We start from the raw sequence: 27346 nt of genomic DNA, 5'->3' as shown, positions 1-27346 counted from the left end.
AAGTGCGTTTGCCATTGCCACATTCCGATTTTGGTATGTGCAACCATTTGATAATTTTATGGACATTTGTCCATAAAAAATAATTATATGGACAAATGTCCATACAATTATTTTTTTCACAGTTAGGTGTAAATTGTATTCGGTTAGTAGAAAGTTGTAGAGCATCGATGAAAAAATATCAGCTGACATTCCACCATCCGATTCATTCCATAGATGGCATATTATCTCTTCTGTTACTTGATTGTATATCGTACAGTTGTGTACTTTGAGTTTTGTTTTGTAGTACATTGCAGATACATGAAGACAGGAGTACAGCCTGTACATCCATAGTATAGCACCGAATACTAGGATCTAACTATGCCTGTTCCTTATTTCTCATCTCTTGCCAGCTTCTTTCTTTCTTGGTGTGCATCATAGTCTGATTGTGGAAGGTTTCCCATACTGTATTGTGAGCAAGTGTTACACTGATCCTTTTTCGGGATGTAGAGACTCAGATCATGTCATGAAAGACTTTGAAATGTACTCCACTGCACTACCTCTTTTTTCTTTGCTGCTGCTTGTTTTTGGTATTCTTGAAAAGATGGCATTTGGATTCCCATATAGGTTCCAAGTACAGTTTGGTCAATTTTGGCACTTCAGTCAGGAAATCTCTCAGGTACTGCTTGCATTCATTGTCAGCATCTCTCTTCTTATTGGTTTCTTTTGTCTTGTCACAAGGAGCAATTGGTGTGCCATTAATACTTTTCAACACCCAGTCCCGAACCAAAAATTCTCCTACATCAAAAGTAGCCAGGAACATTAGCTTGCAAACTCGTAACAGTTCGACATTATTCTTCTTGAGATGGTATTGAAAAACATTACCTTTATGAGATGACTCCTGATCATGATAACCTTTTCTTCTAGTACCAGAAGCACTGCTTTTGACAAGTGAAGCTACGTACACTTTCCGCTGGTTCCAATCCATGTTCTTCCAAAAACTATTAAACAGTGCAAGTCTCTCTTCATCAGAGAATTCGTGGCAATGAAATTTCTTGCTTTTTTCCCTACGCTTACAGTTGCATCTGTCACATATTTTTCTTTCATTCTTAAGCACACTTTGAGAATATTTTCCTGACTGCAAGTCCTTTTTTACTCCTAAATAGCTTTCTCCAAGCCTGCAGGCTTTTTTTTTTTTGTTTACTTCTTTGCCAGGATTCAGAATCTGCAAGACCTTTACGCTTTCTTTTTTTTTTGTTGTCCATTCATTTCACTAATATGTTCTTCTTGTATCATAGGATTAAGAGTACAGAATTATTGAGGTTCTGATGTAGAAGTACTCAGAAGATCACTTGGTACAGATGAATATCCCTGTCAATGTGTGGGTGTGTACTGAGTAAGCCTGGTGTTTGTTGTTTTTTTTTTGTTTTTTTTTTCGTTTCTTCCATTTTGGTTTCCTTTTTTGTTCATTACTTGAGCAGCTAGAACCCAAGGAACTAGGGCAGTATTCAGGCAAGTCTGAAAATAATGAAAAATCTGAGGCAATTCCATTGTCTTCACAATCAGTTTCAACTATTTCTTCATGGCTGATCAAATTTGTTGGATTCATAGTATTTCTTTCCTCAGCAAGCACCATTTTCACCATCATCTTGTCCCTGTTAGCCATTTTTTGTGAACTGAAAACATGCCCAAAGAAAGATTCAAAATCTTGTATGTTGATGGAAAGTAACATACAGGAATTTAAAATTAAGTTTTATATTGGCACAATAATGTAGAATATGAATGCTAAACATTTAACTTTAGTTCTTAAAGTTCAATAAGTATACTCTTATAACATTTAACAATATCACTTGAGAATACCAGTAACCATTTGCAATAACAGAGATTAAAATTACAGTTAGGTTATGTATGGGTTATGTACTTTTGTATGTGATTATCTAAAAAAATATGGCTTCTTACCTGGTGTTAACATACACAGTTGCTTTTTAAACACTTTTTAAACAAGTGAGGTACAGAATTATAATTGCAATCAACACACACTTTAAACACTCATATCAACAGAAGTCACTCGTGGCAACACAACACCATCCATAACATATGAAGTTTTGATGGTCACAATATGCAGCCAATGACATGCAAGGTTTTTGCATTGTCTTCAAACACTTGTTTTGATCGGTTGATTATTTCTGAGATTTTGCAGGGTGATGTGGGACCAAAAATGAAACTCATTACAAACAAAATCAATTGTTTTATGAATTCAACATATGAGGTTTTGATTGAACAGCAATGATATGCAGAAACATGTAGACACATGTAATTTTGAATTTTTGGGTGTTTAATGCTTTTAGCAACTCTAAAATTGAGGTGCCTCACAGTGGTATGTTTATATTTATGACTATAACAGGGTTTTTTTTTTTCCTTTTAATTTTCAAAATAATTAATAAAATTTGCTGCATATTACTACTTTATTTGTAATAAATAAGCAGAAATACATGTGCAAAAATTTCACACAAAACTGTTTTTTGCAGTAGGTAACGAAGGAGACTAATAGTTTTATGTTTATATTTACAGCTGTAACTTTTTGTTTCCCATCTTCAGCAGAATCTTTGTTTTTTTTTTTTTTTTTAAATAGCATGTAAAAAGCAGAGTATTTTTTAAATATTTAATTTTCTAATTAAAAAATTAAAAATCTAAATACAATACATACAAATATCTATTCAAAAAAAGATGATATACTGGTATACTGCAAGCAGAATTTAAAAAAAAATCCAAAAACTTTTTTCCATAAAGAAAACACAAAATTGATCACCTGTCAGACAAAGTGCAACCCCCCCCCCCCACAGCAACAAACTGGAGTGCAACTACTGCCAGGTTAAGCAGTGCTGAACAATTAATTAAAGATTTTAATCATGAAGCATTTAAGGCAAGCAGTGGATGGCTAGTAAATTTCCAGAAAGACATGACACTGGTTTTAGAAACATTTCTGAAGAAAGTTGAAATGTTAGTTTATAAGATCTGGAATGAAAGGTGCAAATATTTATCTGATATTCTAAAAAATTATAGCCCTAACAATATACTGCACAAAGACAGGATGGGTTTGTTTAGAAATGTTTGCCTAATGAAACAATAACTTTGAAAAGCAAATCTTGCCATGGTAGAATATGAGTAAGAAATGTTTGACTCCTTTTGGGTAGCAAAATGAATGTAAAAGAGAAAATACCCCCTCTGATTACTAGAAAATCTTAGAAGCAATGATGTTTTTCCTGGTGTAAAAGCCCTCCTTATATGATACATTGCAAATTTTAAAGCTGATTTTTTTCATAAATGGCTGATGAAGCTAGATTAGATTGTGACAGATAAACAAAGAAAAATCATTTTGCTTATTGATAACTACACAGCTTACAATGTTCTTCCAACATGAACTGCTATTTCAGTTAAATTCCTGGTGTCAAGCAAAACATCAAAGCTTCAGTTACTGAACAAAAAAATTCATAACTTTAAGAAATACATAATACTGCAAGCAAGTCATATAAAAGTCTATCCAGAACATAGAGGATGGGAAGAATGATTGCGGAATTAATCTACTGCAGGCTCTGAAAACAGAAAACAAAGCATGGCACACTGTTGTTGAAAATACAATTGCAAATTGCTTCAACTTAGCTGGATTTCCAATGAGAATTTTTGTTTTGGAGGATGAGCATTGTTGTTATTTGGTTTTTAGGAGCATTAGCAACTAAGGCCATATTGCTCCGGGATATGCAGTGGTCATTCCCTGACCTTTCCACATCTTCCGTATTTGGTGGTGACGGGCTCGAACCCCGGTCTAATCAAGAAGCATGTGCTATGTACTGCTGCTCCTTCCCACCTGGCTACGGAGGCACCAGGAGGATGAGCAGGATACAAATGTTTCAGGAGACAGCTGAAATGCTTTCATTTCTGCTTTGGATGTAACTGAATCAGTTTGATGATTTCATAAATGTTGATAGTAATATTGCAATAGCAGATTGTGTTTAACTGATGCAGAGATAGTTTTACGGATACAAACAGAAGAAGAACAAGATGATGAAATGGAATATGATGATGATGAACAATGTATGAATGTACAAAAGAAGAATTAATGTGCTTACTTTCCAGGAAGCTCAGAAGGCAGCAAATACCGGGTAGTTATAAAATAAGTTTCCCTATTCAGGAGACCCTAGTGTCAAAACGGTTAGAGATAGTGCTGTGAAAATCAGTGGGTATGTCATTTAGGGTATGGGGAAGCGATTTGTAGAAGAAAAAAATTAGTTATAATTTCTGCCACAAGGGAAGAAATTAGCACCGTAAACACGAGATGGAATACTTAACTTAGGATTAGATTTTAATATCAGAACTTACAAACTGCAGATATTGTTCTATGTGCTTTACTTCACTTAAGATGACATTCTGAAAATGGAGGACTGTTTCACGTAGCATCTCATTGGTGATGTTGGCTACATGCTGTTTAATGCTTGATTTCAAATCAAGCGTCTGTATGCCAACACAGAAAACTCTGTCTTTCAGGTATCCTCATAGCCAGAAATCACAGGGATTGAGATCTGCTGATTGGGCTGGCCAGAACTGTGGAAAGTCACTAGAAATGATGCGATCGTTTCCGAATGTTGAACAGAGTAGTTCCTTTACTTGTCAACTGACGTGGGGAGGGACACATTCTTGCACAAACACTATGGTCTCCAAGCATTGGCTTTCTTGCAGAGCAGGAATAATGTGATCTCTTAGTAGAGACCGTACACTTTATGAGGCCATGAGGTGTAGATTCATCAAAGAAAAATGGTCCGATTATAAACTCTGCTGTGAATTCACACCATACTGTAACGTTTGGACTTTGTAGTGGTCTTTCATGCAGAGCAGATGGACGAGAAGTTCCCCCGTATTCGGCAGGTTTGTACATTTACAGCCACATGAAAAGTGAAATGTGTCTCATCAGACCACAAGATCAATCGAGCCCATGTATTGTCAAGTTCCATACGAGCCAGAAATCGCAGAGCAAAGTCTATTCATTGTTGCTGATCACAAGACTTTAGTTCTTGCACTATATGAATCTTGTACGGGAACCAGTGTAAAATTATTCGAAGCACTTTACGTACAGTAGACCAGGGAAGGTTCAAGTCTCTTGACACACCTCTGGAACTACTGCCTGGCAGTGTTTCACATTCTGACCTGGAGGCCACTGCAACTGCCACTTCATCCACTACCTCCATTCTGATACATGGTCGTCCCCTGACTGGAATTACGCCCAACTCCCCAGTCGCTTCAAATTTCTTTATTAGTTTTCGAAGACCCAATGACGTCAAGGGTCCTTTATGCAAACCTTTAAGTTTCTGATATTCGCATAGTGCTGCATTAGCATTACTATTATTCCAGTAGAACAGTTTTACTAAAAGAGCACGTTTACCTTTTTTGCAAGAGCCATAATGGTTACTGACGGTGGCGTTGGCCTTTCTGCTTTTATCTAACATGATGTCATTTGCATAAGCAGTGTTCTTGAAGTAAACAACAATTTTTACATATGTGCAGCGCCGTTTTTCCTCTGGTGGCAGAAATTTGAACTAATTTTTTTTCCTTCTACAAATCGCTTTCCCATACCCTAAATGACATACCCACCGATTTTCATAGTGCTAACTCAAACCGTTTTGACGCTAGGGTCTCCTGAATAGGGAAACTTATTTTATAACTACCCGGTATATTGCACGGATTTAGTGACCTTCCAATGGCAACAGAAAAGAAATTGTCAACAACAAATCATAAGGGCATTCTGGATGGGAATTGATAGAGAAAATGCAACAGACCCTTCTAATTAGAGAGTGTGTATAAATTAATGTTTACATTTGTTAATTGAGTACAGTACAGGTCTGTAGTTATTAAAGTAAATTTTATCAAATTATTGAGTGGAGAAATAATGTATCAAGATGACCTACTGTATTTTTGCAGTTTTGTTTATACAGTAACTTGTCTTTAATATAAAAATTCAATAAGTTGAATTTTCAATCACAATAAGTGTTTTTCATCTCCTTTCAACTTTGAGCTATCAAAGTCTAAGTCTACCATATATACATATTTAGACAATTCATTTCAGAAACAATATGGATCTGCTGGAAAAGGCGTAGCAAAGAAATACTCGGGGGTGGGGGGGGGATAGACCAGTTTTGTTGGTCCCAAAATCTTAAGGTAAGACATTTGTGTGGATATCTGAATAAGGTAATTAAGGCTTTGAAAAGTTTATGTAAACCAAATGAGGAAATTTTTCCTCATTATTTGGTTTACACCTCTTTTATTTTATAGGTGACACAATCTAGAGACTATTTACTTAAATTAAGGAAGGCCAGTTACAGAATGGGTATGAGAACTTTTAGCCTAGAGAGGTTATAAAATTTAACGAAAGTATGGATAGATATCTGGATGGAATCAAGTGATGGAGATTGTTATTTTAAGGCTGATGCTTCTTTGTATCTAATAATAGTAATACTAATAACCCAGTGGCAAAACTACCATACCTCCAGGTATGGAAGTTACTGGCTTAAATAACATCTCAGTTTAACTAATGGACTACAGTAGCAGCTATCGTAATGCATATTGCATGAAAGAATGTTCAGTATATGTTACATTTGCAGAGGACTCATTACATGTAACAGAAACAGATATCACTGCATATAGCAGAAAGCAATATCCTCTGTGAGTCTCCAAAGAAGTAATCAGAATAGTCAAAATAGTCAAGCGCATATTGTAGAGCAGTATGCACTTGATTATTCTGTCCTGGGACATGTATCAGGGGTGCATCACTTTGCAGGTCACTTAATACTTGAGTCCCTTATGAGTTCCCAGTCTCTAGGGTAAGCACTTTTTCCTTCAGTGACTTAAATTCATGTAATAATGTACCATGTTTTAATTTGAGATCAGCACACCACACCTATCAGATTCTATTTTACAGGTATTACTGAAATTAATCACAGATGTATTGAAACAGCAAACAATTTTTTTTTTTTTTAATTTTACAAAGGGTACTAGGAAAGTTTTGCAATATGACGCAACAATGAATCACAGGAAGCTGCTTGTTGCTGCATGTTGAGACATGTTCATACGTGCATAGTAGCCGCCGCGCCAAGTCGATGGGCTCAGTTATTCATTAGTAGTGAGAGTGTAAAGTGCTTGCGATGGCATCGTGGTCACGAAATGAGATAAGGACAGTTTTGCGGTATAATTTCGTGCGTGGTTTAACCATAGAACAGTGCTTAGAAGAAATGACTCTTGCACTAGATGATGATTGTCCACATCGTACAACGATATTCAGGTGGTATAGAGAATTCCAAAGGGGAAATTTCACTCTGGAGGATTCTGAGAGGCCGGGAAGGCCACGAACGTCAGTTACGGAGGAAAACGTTACTGCTGTGAGGAAAATGCTTGACGAAAACAGGCGAGTGACCTACCAACAGATAGAGGATACTTTGGGCCTAAATGCACCAGCAATTCGTTCGATTCTGCAAGATCATTTGCATGTGAAGAAACTTTGTTCTCTCTGGGTGCCGCATCAACTGACTGAAGAGCAGATGACACGACGTGTGACTTGGTGCCGGGAGATGTTAAAAACGTTTGATAAGGGACAATCTCGGTATGTGAACAACATCGTGACAGGTGACGAGACTTGGCTGTACTATTACGATCTGCCGACCAAGGCTCAAAACAAAGTTTGGGTCTTTGATGATGACGACACACCCGTAATTGTCAGAAAATCCCGATCTGTAAAGAAGAAAATGATAGCTGTATTTTTCAAATCGAGTGGAATTGTGGAACGTGTCGTTTTGGACACAGAAGACAGTCACAGCTAAGTGGTATACTGAACAATGCCTGCCTAAAGTCATTGGATCTATGAAGAACCTGCGGCCAAAGTCAAGAATGGACACCTGGTACCTCCATCACGATAATGCTGCAGCTCACCGCACCAAAGCCTGCACCGAATATTTGACCACGACAGGACTGAAACTTCTCGAGCACCCTCCCTACAGTCCAGACCTTGCTCCCTGCGACTTTGCACTGTTCCCGCATGTGAAAATGAAGCTAAAAGGGAGGCAGTTTTCCAGTGATGAGGACCTTCTACGGGCTTGGGACAACAAGTGTGCTTTACTCCCTAGTGAAACTTGGCAGAACTGGTTTAAAGATTGGTTTCGGAGGATGGAGAGGTGTATTGAATGTAGAGGAAATTACTTTGAAAAAATTAAATAAACAAAGCTGTACTGCAAAACTTTCCTAGTACCCTTTGTATTTTATAAAAAAAAAAAAAAAAAAAAAACTGTCATGGTAACATATAAAAGGTAGGTGTCAAAAAGCTTCTGCAAAGGCAGCATTCAGAGACAGCTGTGGACTGAGACATACTTTCAGTAATGGTATGTATGCCTGATATACGAATTCAAGGCAGCAAAAATAGAGTACACTTTAAATGGACCATGATATAAAACTGCATTATTATTTAATGTACCGACCGGGCTAGCCTGGTAGGTAAAGTGCCTGCCTGGCAACCCAAAGGTCGCGGGTTCGATTCCCGTCTCGGGCTGGATATCACAATGGTGCCGAACCAACCGGTTGGTTGGATATCCCGGCCAAGATACACGAAGGAAGCAAGAAAAACTGGTTCCTTCGTGTATTGATCACATCATACGAAATGAATGAATGAATTATTTAATGTAAATAAATACATGCCACTATTCTTAAACTTTTTGGCTCTAACTTGTATTTCATAAAATACCACAAAATATACTGAAAATGGATGGCATAAAAACCTATATTATAGCTTACAGCTTGCCTTTTAGCAGCCTGCTGAATTAATTCAGTAGTGTTTCTTCCCAGATTGTGCAAACCATCTAACAGTTCTAAATGACTAGCAGCATTCTTCACTTTATCTAAATTATCTTCAACCTATAATTTACAATACAATCTTACTTTAATGATAGTAAAGATATACCTTTTTACTTTAGATGTGTTGTTTAATAGACATACATAGTTACCTTATTAATTAAAAATTAAAGAAGGGAGAAGACACTGGGCCAAAATATAATTTAATAACTTCAGTTTATGGAGTTCAATAAGGGTATAAACATCCCCAGTTCACAACTTTAAAATTTAGCACTTAGCTATGTTTCTGGATTATATGCTAATCCTATCTTCAGGCTAAAATATAGGCTGAATACAGCTGATTAAATCACTGCTCATGTCCACCACAAATTAAGTAACATTTCATTATTTTGTATATTATATTAGCATCTTGCATAAAAACTATAAAGTAGCCTGAAATGTTAAATTCTAGAATGTTTGTGAACATAATAAAATAAAATTATTAAGCTACAAGTGGTCTGTGTCCTCCCCCTCCTTTAATTTAATTAATAAGAAAAGCCTTGTTTAATGTTATAGAGATGTTCCTGGAAAATGTGACCTGACAGTAACAAAAATAATTCTATCTCAAACAGATGTCCCCATAGTCATACAGTTATAAATCATTGTTAATTCTCTGATAACATTTGAAATATAATTTTTTTGAAATAATAAAGCTGAAAATATTTCCAGACAAAGAATGCTAAAAATATATTACTAATTATGCAAAGAGTGAAAACAAGAGAGAGAGAGAGAATAACTATGTAGCAGGCAATCTAAAACTAAAGTCAGTCTCGGGCCTTCTAAAGATCAGTTGCAGGCCAAATTTAAATAAACAGACTATTAATCACATTGCATTATAATTACACTTAATATTTAAATAATTTTAATAATGTCTGCTTAATTTCACAATTTCAAATGCATGTAGTATTGTATATCAGTTTTATTTTACATTACTAAAAATATTTTAATAAGTTCCACCAAAAAAAAAAAAAATCTTAACTTGCAGTTAATGAGAAGAGCAGAATTGCTTTCGTGTTCGATGACGACCAAATAGCAAAACCTGAATGTGAAGTGTTTTTATTCCAAAAGAAGAAATTATGTAAGGGTGCAATGTTTAGGTAAGTACTATCAAAAATTCTCATACAGTTGCTAAATAGGAAACAGATTATGAATCTAAACCAAGCAAGAAAGTGGCAACTTGAGTTAAGAGCAGCAAAGCTATAAAGTAATCAAACCGACACACAAAGGTGAAAGTAAGTTAGTTACTTCCCTTAGCAGAAATCTTTTCATCATGATGATCATGGAGTTAATGAGATGGAGAGACTATAGTTCCTACATGTGAAAATGAGACTATGAGGATATTCTTGGGCTCCTATGCCACTTTTCAAATTAGTCATTAATGCAATCCTACATATAATCAAACGGTATAGAAGCAGCTATAGTTTTTTGAGAACTCTTTTGAGACCTTTAACTTTAACAGAATTTTTGAAAGATGGTCCTTACTGTGGTTGTCAGAAGAGAATGGACCCTCACAATGTAAACAGGTATGTTCTCCAGCTTTGGAAAGCTAACCGCATAGTTTTAAAATAAAAAATCTGCTAAAAAAATTTAATTAAAAGTTAATCAAATCCTTAACATCAGAAATATAACTGTTTTTAAATTACTGTGCAGTACTGCACAGCTGGTTACAGTTTCTACATTGTATGCTGAAATTTATTTATGATAAGGAAAAGAGTTTGTTTCTAAAAGTGTTTGATGTTTGGATCTGTTTATGATACACAAATTTTGCTCTAATGGAAACACTAATAATGTATTCAGTATATCAAACATGGATATCCTTAATCAAATATATACAAACTTTGTTTCCATGAAAAATATTAAATTAAAAAGTATCACTGTATTAAAGATCACTTAGTAAAATTTACTATTCATAGGAGCCCAGATAGGAATTTTCATTTGGTTGGATTTTCATAAACAGTTTTTATATGCACCTAACAAACAAACGACAGTACAAAGTTTGCACTGATTAACAACTGCTTTCAAACTGTTACAAGCATCGATGTAAACAAAAAATGAACCTGGAGATTTGGACATACGCCAATTGCAATATTCTTATCTTGAAAAACCTTAACACATTTACCAGAAAATCAAGGTTTAGATAAAGGATGACATTTTACGGTAGAGTGTGGAATAAAGGATTTCATCCCTACAAGAATAATTTTGCTGATATGACCTGAGCAAACATTGACATCAGAAGATTTAAAACAGTAATCCAACCAAAGAAAAGAACAACAGAAATCTCACAGATCCCATTTTGCATTTTTGTAATGCCAAACAACATGAGACTGAGAATGGCCAATAGAGAGAGAGAGAGAGAGAGAGAGAGAGCATTGGAAAACAGATATTTACTAAGTTGTGATCTGAGGTGCCCAGAGAATCACTCACTTTGGTGTACTTACCCAGAGGACCACTCACCTCGGTGTATTAAACCCAGCTGGAGTTGTGAACATTAAAACCACGAAGGAAAATTACCTCACTGTTAGGAAAGTTGGACTGGAGAAAGTATTTTTTTTTTTTTTTTGATTTTTGATTTGGTAGTTGTTGGCGCATCGGCTTCTGTGGCCATATTGCACCTCCCAAGGTTTTTGCAGTACTTTGATCCAAGCCCGAGGCGGGAATCGAACCCGCGACCTTTGGGTTGCCGGGCAGGTACTTTACCCACTCGGCTAGCCCGGTCGGCGGAGAAAGTATTGTTTAATGTGATTAGTGGAGTTGGAAGAATGATAGAGGCAACAGATGAATTTGGAAGGATGAGGTAGACATTTTAAGCCAGAGAAGATTGAAAAGGAGTTTCCAAATTGCTGTCTCTGACAAGGAATATCAGAGCAGACATATGGACATCATACCACCTTTAAAGTGAAAGGAATCATCATACAGTGAATAATTAGGACAACTGAGATGAGCAATGGTTGAATCAACTAGGTGGTAGATGACTCTCATCAACCGGTGAAATATCACCACTTTCTTTATTGGAGGCTTGAAGTGGTGGAACCCATGTTTAGTCTCTAGAGCTAAGTTCCAGTCAACCCTTCCCTATCTCTTCCATCATGCAGTATGATTGATGACTTTTGAGGTTATGAATAACGTCGTGGCGAGATACAATATTCCTTACATTTCGAGGGTACAGCTCTAAAACGGTGTTCGCAGGCCGGCCGCTAGTTAGCACACCGGACCGAACCTATTGTTAACTCTCTAGGAGGCTTCCGGATCAGCTAGTGTATAATCTTGCTACCTCTACTCTGCCAGATAGTGACTGGAGGGAGCCCGAGTAGTGTGTATTCGGGGAGCATTGTCAAGGCCACGTTATGTCAAGGATCTGGGTATATTCTTACCTTGTGTATGCCATATCCAAAAATTTCATTACTTCATACAGCATGTCACACCCACTTTTTCTTACTATTGAATACACCATGAATTGTCAAACTAATAGAGCAAGCTTATTTGCGAAAAGATCTAAACCTCCCAAGCACTTCCTAATTCATTTCACAAATATACGTGGTCTCAATTCTAATCTCAACGATGTCCATTTCCACTTGCAGTCTGCCAAACCCCATGTACTTTTTCTGACAGAATCTCAGTTATCGGTTGATTCAACTACTGCTCATCTCAGATGCCCAAATTATTCACTGTATGATTCCTTTCGTCTCAAAGGTGGTACTTGTGCTTATGTCCGTTCTGATATTCCCTGTCAGAGACTTGGTAATTTGGAATCTCCTCTCTTTGATCTTCTCTGGCTTAAAATCTCTCTACCTCATTGTGTCAAATTCATCTGTTGTCTCTACCTTTCTCCCAACTCCACTAATCACTTGGAGCTCTTTGACTTCCTCTCTTTGCAACTTGACTTTCTCCAGTCCAACTTTCCTAACAGTGAGGTAATTTTCCTTGGTGATTTTAATGTTCGCAACTCCAGCTGGCTTCCGTTTTCTAGTCACACCGACCCAGCAGGTCAAGATGCTGAGGCTTTTGCAACTACTAATGACAGCACAGATTATTCATTTACCTACAAGAATACAGGACAATCCTATTCATACAGCCAATACGCTTGATCTTTTTCTCACAAATAACCGTTCTAAGTACACGGTCGAAGTGAGAGGTCCTTTAGGCACTTCAGATCACAACTTGGTGATTGTCTCTTCTCCAATGGAACCTTTATCTCATGGCTATTCCCAACCACGTGTTGTTTGGCATTACAAGAATGCAAAATGGGATGACCTGCGAGACTTCTTTTCTTCTTTTCCTTGGTCGGATTACTGTTTCAAAACTTCTGATGTCGACGTTTGTTCAGATCGTGTCAGTGAAATTATTCTTGCAGGAATGGAATCCTTTATCCCACACTCCACTTTAAAATCTCGTCCTTTATCTAAACCTTGGTTTTCCAATAAATGTGCTAAGGCTGTTCAAGAGAAGAACGTTGCGTATCGTAATTGGCTTGTTTCTAATTCTTCAGTTTCATTTTCTGCCTACATCAAAGCTCTCGCAACAATTGTAAAGCAGTTATTAATCAGTCCAAACTAGAGTTTGAACAGACTAAGAGTAGAAAACTTGCTTCTTGCCCTAATGGTAGCTGAGCATTTTGGTCTCTTGCCAAAGCTATTGGCCGCAACTTTTGCCCATCTCTGCTCCCACCTCTGTCCAAACCAGATGGTTCTGTTGTCACTTCAGTCAAGGATAAAGCTGACCTGCTAGCATCCCATTTTTCTTCCAGCTCATGTATTAATGATCTTGGTAAAACACCTCCCACCATTCCCAACACACTCCATTCAATGCCTCCTGTGGTCTTCCGTCAAAAGGATATCAGAAGGATTTTGATTAATCTTGATGTTAAGAAAGCTCTAGGTCCTGATGGTGTTTCTCCACTTGTTCTCAAAACCTGTGCTCCTGAACTTACTTCTATTCTTTGCCGCCTTTTTTCACTTTCTTATTCCAAAGGTGTTTTTCCTTCTGCTTGGAAATTTGCTCATATCCAGCCAGTTCCTAAAAAGGGTGACAAATCCTTCCCATCCAATTATCGTCCCATTGCAATTACTTCTACTCTTTCTAAAGTAAGGGAGAAATCAATTAACCACCAACTCTTAAACTACCTAGAAACCTTCCGTCTGATCAACGATCCCCAGTATGGATTCCGTCAGTGTCGATCCACTGGTGATATTCTGGCTTATGTTACCCATTTATGGACTAATTCAATGGAAAGGTTCGGTGAAACACAAGTAGTTGCTCTTGACATCTCAAAGGCTTTTGATCGTGTTTGGCATAAAGGTTTCCTAAACAAGCTTCCATCTTATGGTTTGCCAACTGTTTTTATTAATTGGTTATCCAGTTTTCTTTCTTATCGCTCACTGAGGGTGATGGTAGATGGCTCTCTGTCTTCTAACTTCTCCACTAATGCCAGTGTCCTCCAAGGTTCAGTTCAGTTCTTTCCCCCACTCTTTTCCTCTTGTATATTAATGACCTTCTTCCATTGACTGGAAATCCTATCCATAGTTTTGTCGATGATAGCACAATGCATTCCACTTTCCATTTTGAGAAACCTTGTCCAGCTCAATCAGCTTCAACTTCTCGAAAATCTGCTACCAATTCCTTAAATGCCGATCTTCAGGTAATTCTCCAGTGGGGCAAAGACAACTTAGTTGATTTCAACCCTTCTAAAACTCAGTCTTGTCTTTTTTCTCTCAAAAAGGATTCTTCTGCTCCTATGCTTATCTTTAGTGACACTCCGATTTCTAGGCAAAATGATATATCTCTTTTGGGGATTACCCTGACTTCTAATCTCTCTTGGCACAAGCACATTACAAATATTGCTTCCTCTGCATCTAAAAAACTTGGTTTCCTCTTTCGCTCTCGGCGTTACTTTTCTTCCAAACATCTGCTCACTGTATAAATCGCAAATCCGCCCCGCCTTGGAATATTGTTCCCACATCTGGGGTGGTGCCCCCAAAACCTCTCTCAGGCTTCTTGATTCCATTCAGAAGAGGACAGTTAGGTTAATTAATGATTCATCTCTAACAGAATCTCTCCACTCGCTTCCTCATAGATGTACTTTTTCTGCTGCATGCCTCTTCTACAGATACTTCCATGGGCACTGTTCTTCTGAATTGGCTTCTATAATCCCTCTTCTACAGATACTTCCATGGGCACTGTTCTTCTGAATTGGCTTCTATAATTCCCGCTCTCTCTTTCAAAACAGTCTGAACACGTGCCGCCACCAGCCAACATCCATTTACTGTCCAACTTCAAACCCACAGAACCAACTTTTCATCTTCCTCATTTATTCATTCAACTGCCGTTTTCTGGAACAACCTTCCTTCATACGTATTTCCTGAAAATTACAATCTACAGAAGTTCAAGTCCAATGTCAACAAATATCTTCTTTCTCAACCTCCAACCCAAGCACGGTAAAAAAGTAAAGTAAAGTGCAGCCATTATCAACCCACTGCAGGATGGAAGCCTCTTCAACAATTCATGCTGAGGGAAATAGACCATAATCTGCCACGCTGGTCCAGTGCAGGTTGGCAGATCGACCGTATTCAGCAGTCAGGGGCTTGAACCCCAGTCTACTCAAAGAGCGCGTGCTACTGCATTCCCGCTCCTGACCACTCAGCTACGTTCTAATACCTCTCATGTTTGGGGTTCACATAAAAAAAAAAAAAAAAAAAAAACCTGATAATCACGATTCTGACAGAAAAAGTAAGTGGAGCTCGGCAGATTGTAAGTGGAAATGGACATCACTGAGATTGACTCTGAGACCACATATATTTGTGAAATGAACAAGGAAGTGTTTGGGAGGTTTAGATCTTTTTTCTCTATTATTTGTCTATTCATGATGTATTTGGTAATAAAAAAAAAGGTAAGGAGGACATGTTGTATAAAGTTATAAAATTTTTGGATATGGAATACACACAACAAGAATACACCCAGCTGCTTGACTTAACATGGCCTAGACAATGCCTCTCTACATACACACTAATCAGACTCCCTCCAGTCACTATCTGCCACAGTAGAGGCAGATAGATTACACACTAGCTGATCCAGTTACTTTCTAGAGTTAACAAGGTGTTCAGTCTGGTGGACTATCTAGCAGCTGCAAACACTGTTTTAGAGCTCTACCCTCAAAATGTAATGAAATTGGATTTCGCCATGATGTCCATCATAACCTAAAAAAGACGATCATACTGCATGATGGAATAGATGGGGGGGTGTTACTGGAGCTTTTCTAGGGAGACTGAACATGGGTTTTACCACTTCGAGCCTCCAATAAGCACAGTGGTGGTAAGGCACCAGTTGATGAGAGTCATTTATCACCTAGTATAGTTAGGTAACAAGGAGGTGGCATTCCTCCTTGTGGTGTGGGTGCCACACCTCAACCCCTGCTTACACTGGTTCACACCTGGGTACCTACAGTCACCTACAGTGTGCTAGGTGCCATATTTCAGGACTTGAACATGGGGTTTATACCCATGGTTAACAACAATCCCACCATCATGAAGGTGCAAGCAGAAGATTAAGCTGTTACAGACTGACCGGACTTTGCCAAAATTAGGTCCACTTGACTTTAGTGTCACCTGAATATCAGTTCCATCACTGTTTTAGACTCCCAGGTAGCAAGCACAGCTTGGCATATGTGAGAGAATGTCTGCAACAGCATCAAGGACTTAATCCAGCTACCTAATTTTTCTAGATGTTGTTGCAATCTTGATTACTGTTTTCAGCCATCCTGCCCAGTTCCATTCTTCACTGTGTAGTTCTCAACTTCTCTTCCATTCTTTTGTTGAGTGTCCAAGTTTCACTTCCATAAGTCATGGTGGGGAATATACACTGGTTTATTATTTTACGTTTCAGACAAATTGAGATATTGCTCCTCAGTATGTGACTATATTTCCTGAATGTCATCCATCCAAAATTTATTCTTCTCTTGACTTCCAGCCATTTATCATTATTACAGCTAATAACTTGTCCCAGATAAGTATATAAATACACCTTTTCAATTACTGCTCCTTCAATGATTATATCCCTTTCTGTGGCATACTTGTTCATCATTACTTTTGTTTTAGCCATATTCATCTTTAATCCAAAATCCTTACTAACTGTGCATAACTGATTAATATTTTCCTCTAATTCTTTGGAATCATGGCTTATGACCACAATGTCATCTGCAAATCGTAAATGGTTTAGGTACTCTCCATTCACATTGACTCCTTTCTGCGACTAGTCTAATCTTCTGAAAGCTTCCTCAAGGGCAGCAGTAAACAACTTCAGAGATATTGTCTCCTTGTTGAACTCCTTTCTCAATTTTAAATTTGCTACTGCCTTTGTTTAGTCTAATAAAGGAGGTAGCATTGTCATATATTTTTTTCAAAATCATAATATATGGGGTATCGATGCCTTGTCTTTCCAGTGCCCAAAACATTGCCTTATGTTGTATGGAATCAAATTCCTTTTCATAACGCACAAATGCCAGGCATAATGGTGTTTTATATTCATTTGCTTTCTACATTAGCTGTGATATTATGTGAAGATGATTCATAGTTGAGAATCCTACCTACCTACCTCTTTCAGTTGATTCTCATCAAGTATTCTTTCTAATCTGTTAGTAATGACCCTTGTGAACAACTTGTAGATGTGTGATAACAAGCAAATTGGTTTATAATTTCCAATTTCTGATTAATCTTCTTTCTTATGCAGCAAAACTATGATTGCATCATTCCACTCCTTAGGTGTTATGCCTTTTCTAATGCATTTTGTGAAGAGCCTTGCCAGTTTCTGTGTCATGTCTCTTCCTCCCAATTTTAACAACTCTACAGTAACTTCATTTTCTCCCCGGGGCTTTCAGATTCTTTATTTTCTTCAACGCATATTCTACCTCATCAGGAAGGACATTGGGTATGTCATATGTGTTACTAATTTGTGATCCATCTTCCTCACTGCTGGCATCATTCCCTTGCTCCTTGTATAATTCTTTATAGTAGTCTTATGCTATTTGAATTATGCTTTCTCTGCACCATAAGTACACCATCAATATTCTTCAGTTTCAGTATCATTTGTCTTTCTGTATTACTGCTCATGGCTGCTGATTTAAGTCCTTTATTTCCCTTTAATGCTTGTTCTACTTTTCTTGTGTTAAATATTCTTATATCCTCTCTGAATCTCTTTCTAATTGCTTTGCATAACTCAGTATACTCAATTTTGTCCTTGTCGGTGTTCATCTTGCTCTTGATGTGTCATCTTCGGTTCATCATGACAAGTGTTTCTTAACTAATTTTTCTTCTTTGGATTTCTTTTTACCTATAGGTTTCTTGGGCTTTATCACTTTCAGAAAGTTGTAGTATTCCTCTTCAATGTCTTGGACCTGAATGGTCTGCAGAAGCTCAAACTTGTTCTAAGTTCCAGTACAAACTGCTTTTTCTTCTCTTCTGTTATCTCAAAGACCTTCGTATTCTTTACTCAAGTCAGCTTTTTCCTTTCTTTTCGTACATCCATATCAAGTGTGCATTTTACCATTCTGTGATCAGTTCCACCATTTACCTTGTTAAGGATGATAACATTAATCACGATATATCTTCTGTTAGTAAAGATGAAGATGATTTCATTAGTTATTAATCAATTTGGTCTCTTCCATGTCCACTTTCTGTTCATCCTTTTCTTGAAAAAAGTGTTCATTACTAACATTCCTTGAGATTCTGCAAATTCCACAAGTAATGACTGATATCACCTTTTGAAGCCGCCACACCCCCTTTGTGAAGGGATATATTCACACATCTCCAGTTCCATAAGACCTCCCCCAAATCCAAGTGTGTATAATTATGGCTAAAAGGTTAGCTTACTTCTTTTTTCTACCTCCTTTAATATAAGATAGATCACCACCACCACAGGTGCCTTTTCACATTTATCATCAACAATTTCTCTTCCACTTTCCATGCAGCTATCATGAAATCATTTAGCTCCCTCTTAAAATCCAAAAAACTTGTCATTCCCCATCCCTAAAAAATTCTTCATGTGCGAATGTAAATGGAAAATACCTATTCAGTTTGTCAGCAACCTGAGCAAGATCATCAACAGTTAAACCATTCATATTTAGTAGACCAATATGGTTCATCTCCATCCTTCTAGTGTTTATATAAGTAAAGTCTTTGCTGCTTTTCTTTGCATTCTTTGTCAGAGAACTCATGTAACCTGCCTTAGCCTTAGCCTGCATAACCTCCTTTGTAGGTTTATTGTAGACTAGTTTATATCTATTATAGGATTTTGTATCATGTGAAAATTTATATGCATCCCATTCATATTTCTTTTCTGCCTTTCCTAGATGTCTTATCAGTTCATCTGACATCCATTTAGGTCTAAGCCTTGAACAGTTTCTCTTAACTGGTAAAAAGCCTAGCAGCTTTTAAAATATTTCTCTGACTGCTTTTCCTTTTAGAATATGATGTTTGTAACTGTTTTTATATTCTATGCAGTTGGTCCCATAGAATTAAAAACACAAAAAACCTACCTGCTACCTACACAAAACCAACTTCCTTATTAATCCTTCTTAAGACCCCTCTTAGCTCGCTTACAATAGCACAACAAATATAAATGCTTCAATAAAGAAAAGCCTTATAATGGTAATTGCTCTGAAACAGCATGAAGAGCAAAGCAGGTTTAGAATAAACTGTCATACTTTCAACATAAAAACACACTACAGAGACATGTCACACCATGAACCAATATAGACTTTCTTCTAATAAGCCACTCAGAATGTCCAGAAATGCTTAGGAAAGCTGAAGAAAATACAATCTTGTCCCCCAAACTAGCAATTCCCTAAACCTTTAAGGTATTTTCAATAATACTGGCAAAAACTCTTGCACCACCTTTGTTTCAATGTATTCCTCTACACAAAACAGATTCCTACTACCTAGAAGTGCAGGCCAAGCTGATAGAAATGTCCCCCCCCCCCACAAAAGCCTTGCAAAGTCTTTCAAGTCTTGAGTTAATCCACAAGGCTTTCAGCATATAATCCCTCCGTCGTGCCTAGACAGAATTGCAGACACACGTAGACATTGTGGCATTTCTTCAGCATGGTCTTATATTTGTTTAACAAATCATCACATCGTGTATGCTTAATGTCATTAGTCCCCACATGAATAATAATATTCTCTTTACCCCTCTAAAAATCTGAAAGTCTGTTGGTGACATCAGTAATAGTTGCTCCCAGTAAACATACCCTGGTTTTAGTCCACCTATCCTTATTACAAAAAATATTTTCTTTATCCCTGACAATGGAGTCTCCTAATAAAATTAAAGTCCTTTTGAACCAGAGTAGTTTGTACTTGGTTATTCTGTTCTAGGGCCCGAATCGAGAGTGCATCACTTGGTGGGTTACTACAGTCTTGAGTCCCTGATGAGCTCCCAGATACATTTTTGAGGGCAAGCACCTGTTTTTTCAGTGATTCATTGCACCAAATTTTAACTTAAGACCAGAGCACTCCTTACAACGGTGACAAAGAAAATAATCTCCAAGTGAGCTAGAATTATCCACTAGATTAACCTTGGAATACAGGCCACAGGTTCTGCGAAGGATAAAATCGTGGCTCACGTGGAAATCACTGTTGGCTATTTCTGTATGAATCGTGGTATTGTCTGACAAAGTGTTCAAGACAGATCTTGTAATAACCATTATAAAATGTATTAATTATTAATAAAAGAAACAGTCAAAAAATTATATTTATAATATTAAAAAAATCAAACTATTACAGGAAAAAAAACTTATGAAAATAAACTTTACATACTAAATAACCTCTGAATAGGCTCTACTTCATTAATCCTGCTTAAACCCCTCTTATCTATATAGGTAGTTCGCGATTCGTTCTTAGCGTATGTGCTCGTAAAGTGGGAATTTATTTCCTTCCTATAGACATAATGTTGAAAACAGGAGTTACATTCTCAACAATTAATTAATTAATAATGTCTAAACAATGATTGATTTATCCAAAGAAATAAAAACATAGCCTGTAAAATCATGCAAATTATAATTTAAAGAAATTATTTCTGACTTACAAACGTTAAAGAATGTTTATTCTTCATTATCAACTAAATGCACACTTGTTGATCACTCATTGTTGGCTTGGCACTCATTGGAAGCACAAGGAGTAGTCTTCTTCAGAAATGCTTGAAGAGGCATTTGTTTCCAAGATCTCTTTTCTTTATAAATTTCACGATAGCATGCATAAGCATTTTTTAACGGCACGCACAAATTGCAACTAACTAACACGATACAGTCAGTCCTCATATAGCATGATAGTTGTGTTCCTAGAAACCTTCGTGCAATGCAAAATCGTTCAATATAAACAACAGGCCCTATGGGAAAAATATGGTTAGGTGCCAACCACCCAAGATTGAACACACATTTGTAAGCAAAACATTACCAAACACAATAAATAATCGTAATAAAATACATATTTTATTATGACTATTACGTAATAAAATATTGCTAATTCTTTTGCTTCTATCATAAGCAAACTTGTTTTTTGTTTGATTTTCTATCCAAACAGATAACAGCCATTCCATCTCTTCCAATTCTTTGGATTTCTAATGGATTTTAATTAGAAATTATTTTAATAAGATATTATTTTCTCTGCATTCTTTGTAATTCTCGGCGTTGCCTCATTTAGGTCTGTAGCACGTGCAATATCACATGGTCTTTCATTTCGCTCAAAGCATTACACAATTTCATATTTTTTCTCTATCGACAGAGGCGGACTGGCCATAAGGCTTACCTACCAGGGAAACCCCGGTGGGCCAGAGGCCGGTGTGATTTTGGCATAAACCATAGTATGAGGCCACTATAAATTTTCCCGGGTAAGAATTTTTGACCCAGTCCACCTCTGTTTATCGATATTGCTTTTATTTTTCTCTCTGAATCTGCAGTGTCATCACCAGGATGCTTCCTTTTCACACCTTTTTAAGTATTTTACTCATTTTTAGGGAATAAAGCACAATTACAAAACGAGGAGGCACACTTGATACACATAAACAAAGCTGCGTGTGTGTAGCAACTGAATAAACAACACTGTAAAGGCAGAGATACACTATTAACACCTCACATTTTACTAAAGCACATTTCTAGGGGTTACTACCATAAAACAATAACAATTTCCAGTTGCGTTCCTGCTAGTGGAATCTGTTATAAACTGGTAGTAAACTCGATCTAATTGCATTTGCGATTATATCCATAGCTGGAATTCTGTTGGTTTTTACGTTATTATGGTGAAATGTGTTCCCCCTTCACTGATATAAAAAACATAAATACATTTTTAGAATCTTCTCTTTCCTATCGTGTTGCGTTCGGTTGGGGTGATTCTGCATTCGACTGCCATTTCTTGTAAACACAAAGGCAAATCGTGCATAAGCGAATTCAGTTCGTGTTATATAAGATATCGTTCCCCTATTTATAAATCGTGTATGATCAAATTCGTGTAGTGTAAACACGTGTTATACGAGGACTGACTGTACACGCAAGTGAGATTGCAACTATCAAGATATGTGCAGAGTAACAAGTTTACGAAGAAAAGGAATGAAGAGAAGATTCTGAAAATTTATTTGTTTTTCATATGATTGAAGATTGCAGTGAAGGAAAAACACATTTCATCAAAATAACATAAAAACCCACACAATTCCAGCTATTGGTATTTTTGCAAATGCAGTAATATAAGAGTTTCCTACCCATTTATAACTGATTGCACTAACAGAAAAGCCCAATAAATTGAAAAGTGCAAATTGTTAAATTACAATAAAATTGTTAAAATTGCAAACTGAAAAGCCCAATATAAACCGGAAAGTGCTAATTCCGTGCAATAGATGACAAACTTTGACCTGCTTTGTAATTCTTAATTAATCATCTTCATTTCTAAATCAATTTTGTTTCGTTTGCTAGCACTTGTACTTTCTGTTGGTTCCTTTCCCATCACCATTGTAATAAGTAAATAGGAATGAAGAGAAGATTCTGAAAATTTATGTATGTTTTTTATATGTTTGAAGATTTCAGTGAAGGGAAACTCATTTCACCATAATACCGTAGCGTAAAAACCCACAGAATTCCAGTTATCGGTATTATCACAAATGTAATAAGATCGAGTTTAGCATTAGCAAAGGCATATGATGCAAGAAAGCAAGTTTATGAAGCATTGGCAAAAAAAAAAAAAAAAAAAAAAATCACCCATTTCACCGCTCCATTCGTTCCAAATGCCTGTCCAGCTCAGCCTTAAATTTATTTAGGCTATTAGCTTCCACAACAAAAGATGGAAGCCTCTTCCACCAATCAACTACCCACTGGCTAAAGGCAAATTTCTGCACATCGATTCTACAACTATCTTTCCTCAATTTGAAACTGTGTAACCTCAAGTTCTTAGTCTGATCAAGAATCTCATTGATTAAAGTGTATAAGGCCTTGAATGGGTTGAGCAAGCTTTCAGCTTGCTCAACCCACTCAAGGCCTTATACACCTCAATCAGATCACCTCGCAGGTGCCTACCCTCCAGGAGCTGCAATTTGCAGAACATAAGATTTTCTTGGTAAGAGCACCAATTTGTTCCCTTCACCAATCTTGTTGCCCTTCTTTATACTTGTTCTAGCAACTCCACATTCTTCCTAAAATGAGGTCTCCAGACCTGTACACAGTACTCTAGGTACAGCCTGACCATTGCCTTGTATAATGGGATAATCACCTCCATGTCCCTGCTAGCAAAATTCCTTTATATCATTGACAAGACTCCATTGACCTGCCCTGGCAGTCCATCTGCACTACTCTGCGAACTTCATATTTAACTGCACAATTACCCCCAAGTCTTTTTCACTTTCCACTTCCCTGAGTGTAGTACCACACAGTTGGTACGTTATCGCTACCCGCAAGCAGTATTTTGCATTTGTCAATGTTAAACTTCAGTTGCCACTTCTCAGCCCATTTTCCCGACTTATCTAGATCCAGTAGCATACTGTCTTTACTGTCGTTAACAACCCTGCCAACCTTTGTATCATCTGCAAATTTGGACATTAAACCTGATATATCATTGATAAATATAAAACAACAATGGGACCAACACCAAACCCTAACTCCACTAACAACATTTGTCCATGAAGAGCAGTGTCCATTGATTACCACTCTCTGTAATCTCCCACTCAACCATCCCTTTATCCACACTAGCAACTTACCCTTAATGCCATACCTCTCCAATTTGTGCAGCAGTCTCCCATGTGCAACAGTATCAAAAGCTTTCCTGAAATCCAAGTATGTGATATCAAAATTATTTTTGGCATTCAGTTCCTTTGTGACCACATCATAGTATCCAATCAAATTGGTCAACAACAATTTAACAAACGTTTAACAAACCCATGCTGGGTCTTAACTATTACTACCACCTTGTCTAGATGATCCTGCAATGCTTCTTTGACGAGTGATTCCATTATTTTCCCTGGAACACAAGTTAAACTAACATGAGTAGGAGTGTGTTATAGGCCTAATGACTCGAATGAGTACAATGAACAATTGTACAGAGAAATAGAGTGGGCCAGTAAATCAGAATGTCTTATAATGGGGGATTTTAACTTCCCAGATATTGACTGGAACTTGTGGGTTGGTCACTCACACACTAGTCAGACTTTTGTGGATTTATTGGATGATTGTTTTCTGCAGCAGCATGTTCGAGAGGCAACCAGAGAAAGTAATACTCTTGATCTGGTTATCAGCAGTGATCATTCGTGTATTAAGAATTTGCAGATAAAGGAACCACTAGGTGGCAGTGATCACAGTGTGCTGAAGTGGGATTTACTCAAAGAGGTAACTACCGTCAGGGGTAAAGGAAAGGGTTTTTGCTTCCGTAAAGGTGAGTACAGTGGTCTCAGACAGTTTTTAAATTCTGTACAGTGGGATCGACTGACGATGTTACAAACAGTAAATTCTAAGTGGGAAGCATTCAAGGAATTAATCGTGGAAGCTACTAGACTTTTCATACCGATGAAGAAATATTGTTCAAGGTTTAGGCCTAAATGGTTATCAAATGAACTAATGAGACTCGTGACAGAGAAGAAAAATGCATGGGATGCATATAAATTATCAGGCGACGCAGAAGCCTGTAGCAGATATAAGCTAGTCTGTAATCAGGTTACAAAGGAGGTTCGGCAGGCAAAGGCGGATTACGAGAAATCTTTGGCAAAAGATGCTAAGAAAAACAGCAAGGATTTCTTTACTTATATAAACTCTAAAAGGAAGGGGCTGAATATGATTGGTCCACTTGACATCGATGGTTCGACTGTTGATGATCCTGCTCAGATAGCAAACAAACTGAATGAGTATTTTGCATCTACATTCACACGTGAGGAATCATTACAGTATGAAAATGGAAGAAGGTTATCAAATTGTAGCAGTGTGCTTAATGATTTTGTAATAACTGAGAGCAAAGTGGAGGAGAAATTGTTGAAGTTAAACATAAGAAAGGCACCTGGGGCGGATGGGATCTATCCAGTTATATTAAAGGAGGCGGCAAAGCAACTAAGCAAACCCTTAGCCATAATTATGAGAGCATCCTTGGATTCAGGGGAGGTTCCCACGGACTGGAGATGTGCAAATGTATCCCCAATTCACAAAGGAGGTTCGAAGGGTGACACGAATAATTACAGACCAGTTAGTTTAACTTCTGTTCCGGGTAAAATAATGGAGTCACTGGTTAAAGATGTATTGCAGGATCATCTAGACAAGACTGCAGCAATAATTCAGACACAGCATGGGTTTGTTAAGGGAAAGTCTTGTCTGACAAATTTGATTGGTTATTATGATGTGGTCACAAAGGAACTGGATGCAAAAAATAATTTTGATATCATATACTTGGATTTCAGGAAAGCTTTTGACACTGTTGCGCATGGAAGACTACTGTACAAATTGGAGCAGAATGGTATTAAGGGTAAGTTGCTACAATGGATAAAAGGATGGTTAAGTGGGAGAAGACAGAGGGTGGTAATCAATGGGTGCTGCTCTTCGTGGACTAATGTTATTAGTGGAGTCCCACAGGGTTCGGTGTTGGGTCCACTGCTGTTTTGTATATTTATCAATGATATTGATGAAGGTATATCAGGCTTAATGTCGAAGTTTGCAGATGACACGAAGGTTGGCAGGGTTGTTAATGGCAGTAATGGCAGTGTGCTACTGCAACAGGATCTAGATAATTTGGGCAGATGGGCTAAGAAGTGGCAACTGAAGTTTAACCTTGACAAATGCAAAGTACTGCATATGGGTAGAAGTAACCCCAGAGAAACGTACCAACTGTGTGGTACTACACTTAAGGTGGTAGAAAATGAAAAAGACCTGGGAGTAATTGTGCAGTCAGATATGAAGTTTTCTGAGCAATGTAGACAGGCTGCTAGGGCAGGTCATGGGGTTTTGTCAATGATATATAGGAATTTTGCTAGCAGGGAAAAGGAGGTGATTGTCCCTCTGTATAAGGCAATGGTCAGGCCACGCCTTGAGTACTGCGTACAGGTCTGGAGGCCTCATTTTAGGAAGGATGTAGATTTGCTTGAGCGTGTACAGAGAAGAGCAACACGATTGGTGAGGGGAATGAAGGGATCCTCTTACCAAGAGAGGCTTAAGTTCTGCAAATTGCAGTGGCTGGAGACTACGCACCTGCGCGGTGATCTGATTGAGGTCTATAAGTCCTTGAATGGGTTGAGCACGCTGAATTCTGATGGGATCCTCCCACTTGTTCAGAATACGAACCTACGGGGACATAAGTTCAAATTAAGAAAGGATAGATGTAGAATAGATGTGCGGAAATTTGCCTTTAGCCAGCAGGTGGTTAATTGCTGGAACAAACTTCCATCTGTCGTTGTGGAAGTTGATAGGTTAAATAAATTTAAGGAGGAACTGGACAGGCAATTGGAGGGTATGGTGTGATTTTTTTTTTTTTTTTGGCTGATGCTGCATAAGCTCCTACACTTGCTTTCTTGCATCAAGTGCCACTACTACTACTACTACTACTATGTGTCACCTTTTGAACCCTCTTTGTGAATTGGCGATACATTTGCACACCTTCAGTCCATGGGGACCTCCCGAGTCCAAGGAAGCTCTCATAATTATAGCTAAGGGTTTGCTTACTTCCTTTGCTGGCTCCTTTAATATAACTGGATAGATCTCATCCACCTCAGGTGCCTTCCTTATGTTTAACTTCAACAATTTCTCCTCCACTTTGCTCTCAGTTATTACAAAATCACTTAGCTACCTGTTAGCATTTGATAAACTTCTGGCACTCCCCTCATTGAATGACTCCTCATGTGTGAATGTAAAGGCAAAATACTCATTCAGTTTATCAACTGCCTGAGCATGATCATCAATAGTCAACCCATCATTATATTAAGTGGTCCAATCTTCATCCCTTTCCCTCTAGAGTTTACA

At 37.5% G+C, this 27346-nt stretch overlaps 1 protein-coding gene across 1 annotated transcript in view; it reads right to left on the bottom strand.

Moving 5' to 3' along the window:
- The window catches only part of LOC150085574 (catenin alpha-like), a 707146-nt gene that overhangs the window by 531560 nt on the left and 148240 nt on the right, over positions 1–27346 (bottom strand). The window contains exon 8 of the mRNA XM_090373354.1: positions 8803–8922. Coding sequence (XP_090229480.1) covers positions 8803–8922 — 120 coding nt within the window. The remainder of the gene's footprint in view (positions 1–8802; positions 8923–27346) is intronic.

This window comes from Mastigoproctus giganteus, chromosome 5 (genome assembly GCF_048544385.1).
Source record: "Mastigoproctus giganteus isolate SK-2022 chromosome 5, ASM4854438v1, whole genome shotgun sequence".
In the NCBI taxonomy this organism is placed as follows: Eukaryota; Metazoa; Arthropoda; class Arachnida; order Uropygi; family Thelyphonidae; genus Mastigoproctus; species Mastigoproctus giganteus.
This window is presented reverse-complemented; position numbering and strand designations above follow the sequence as displayed.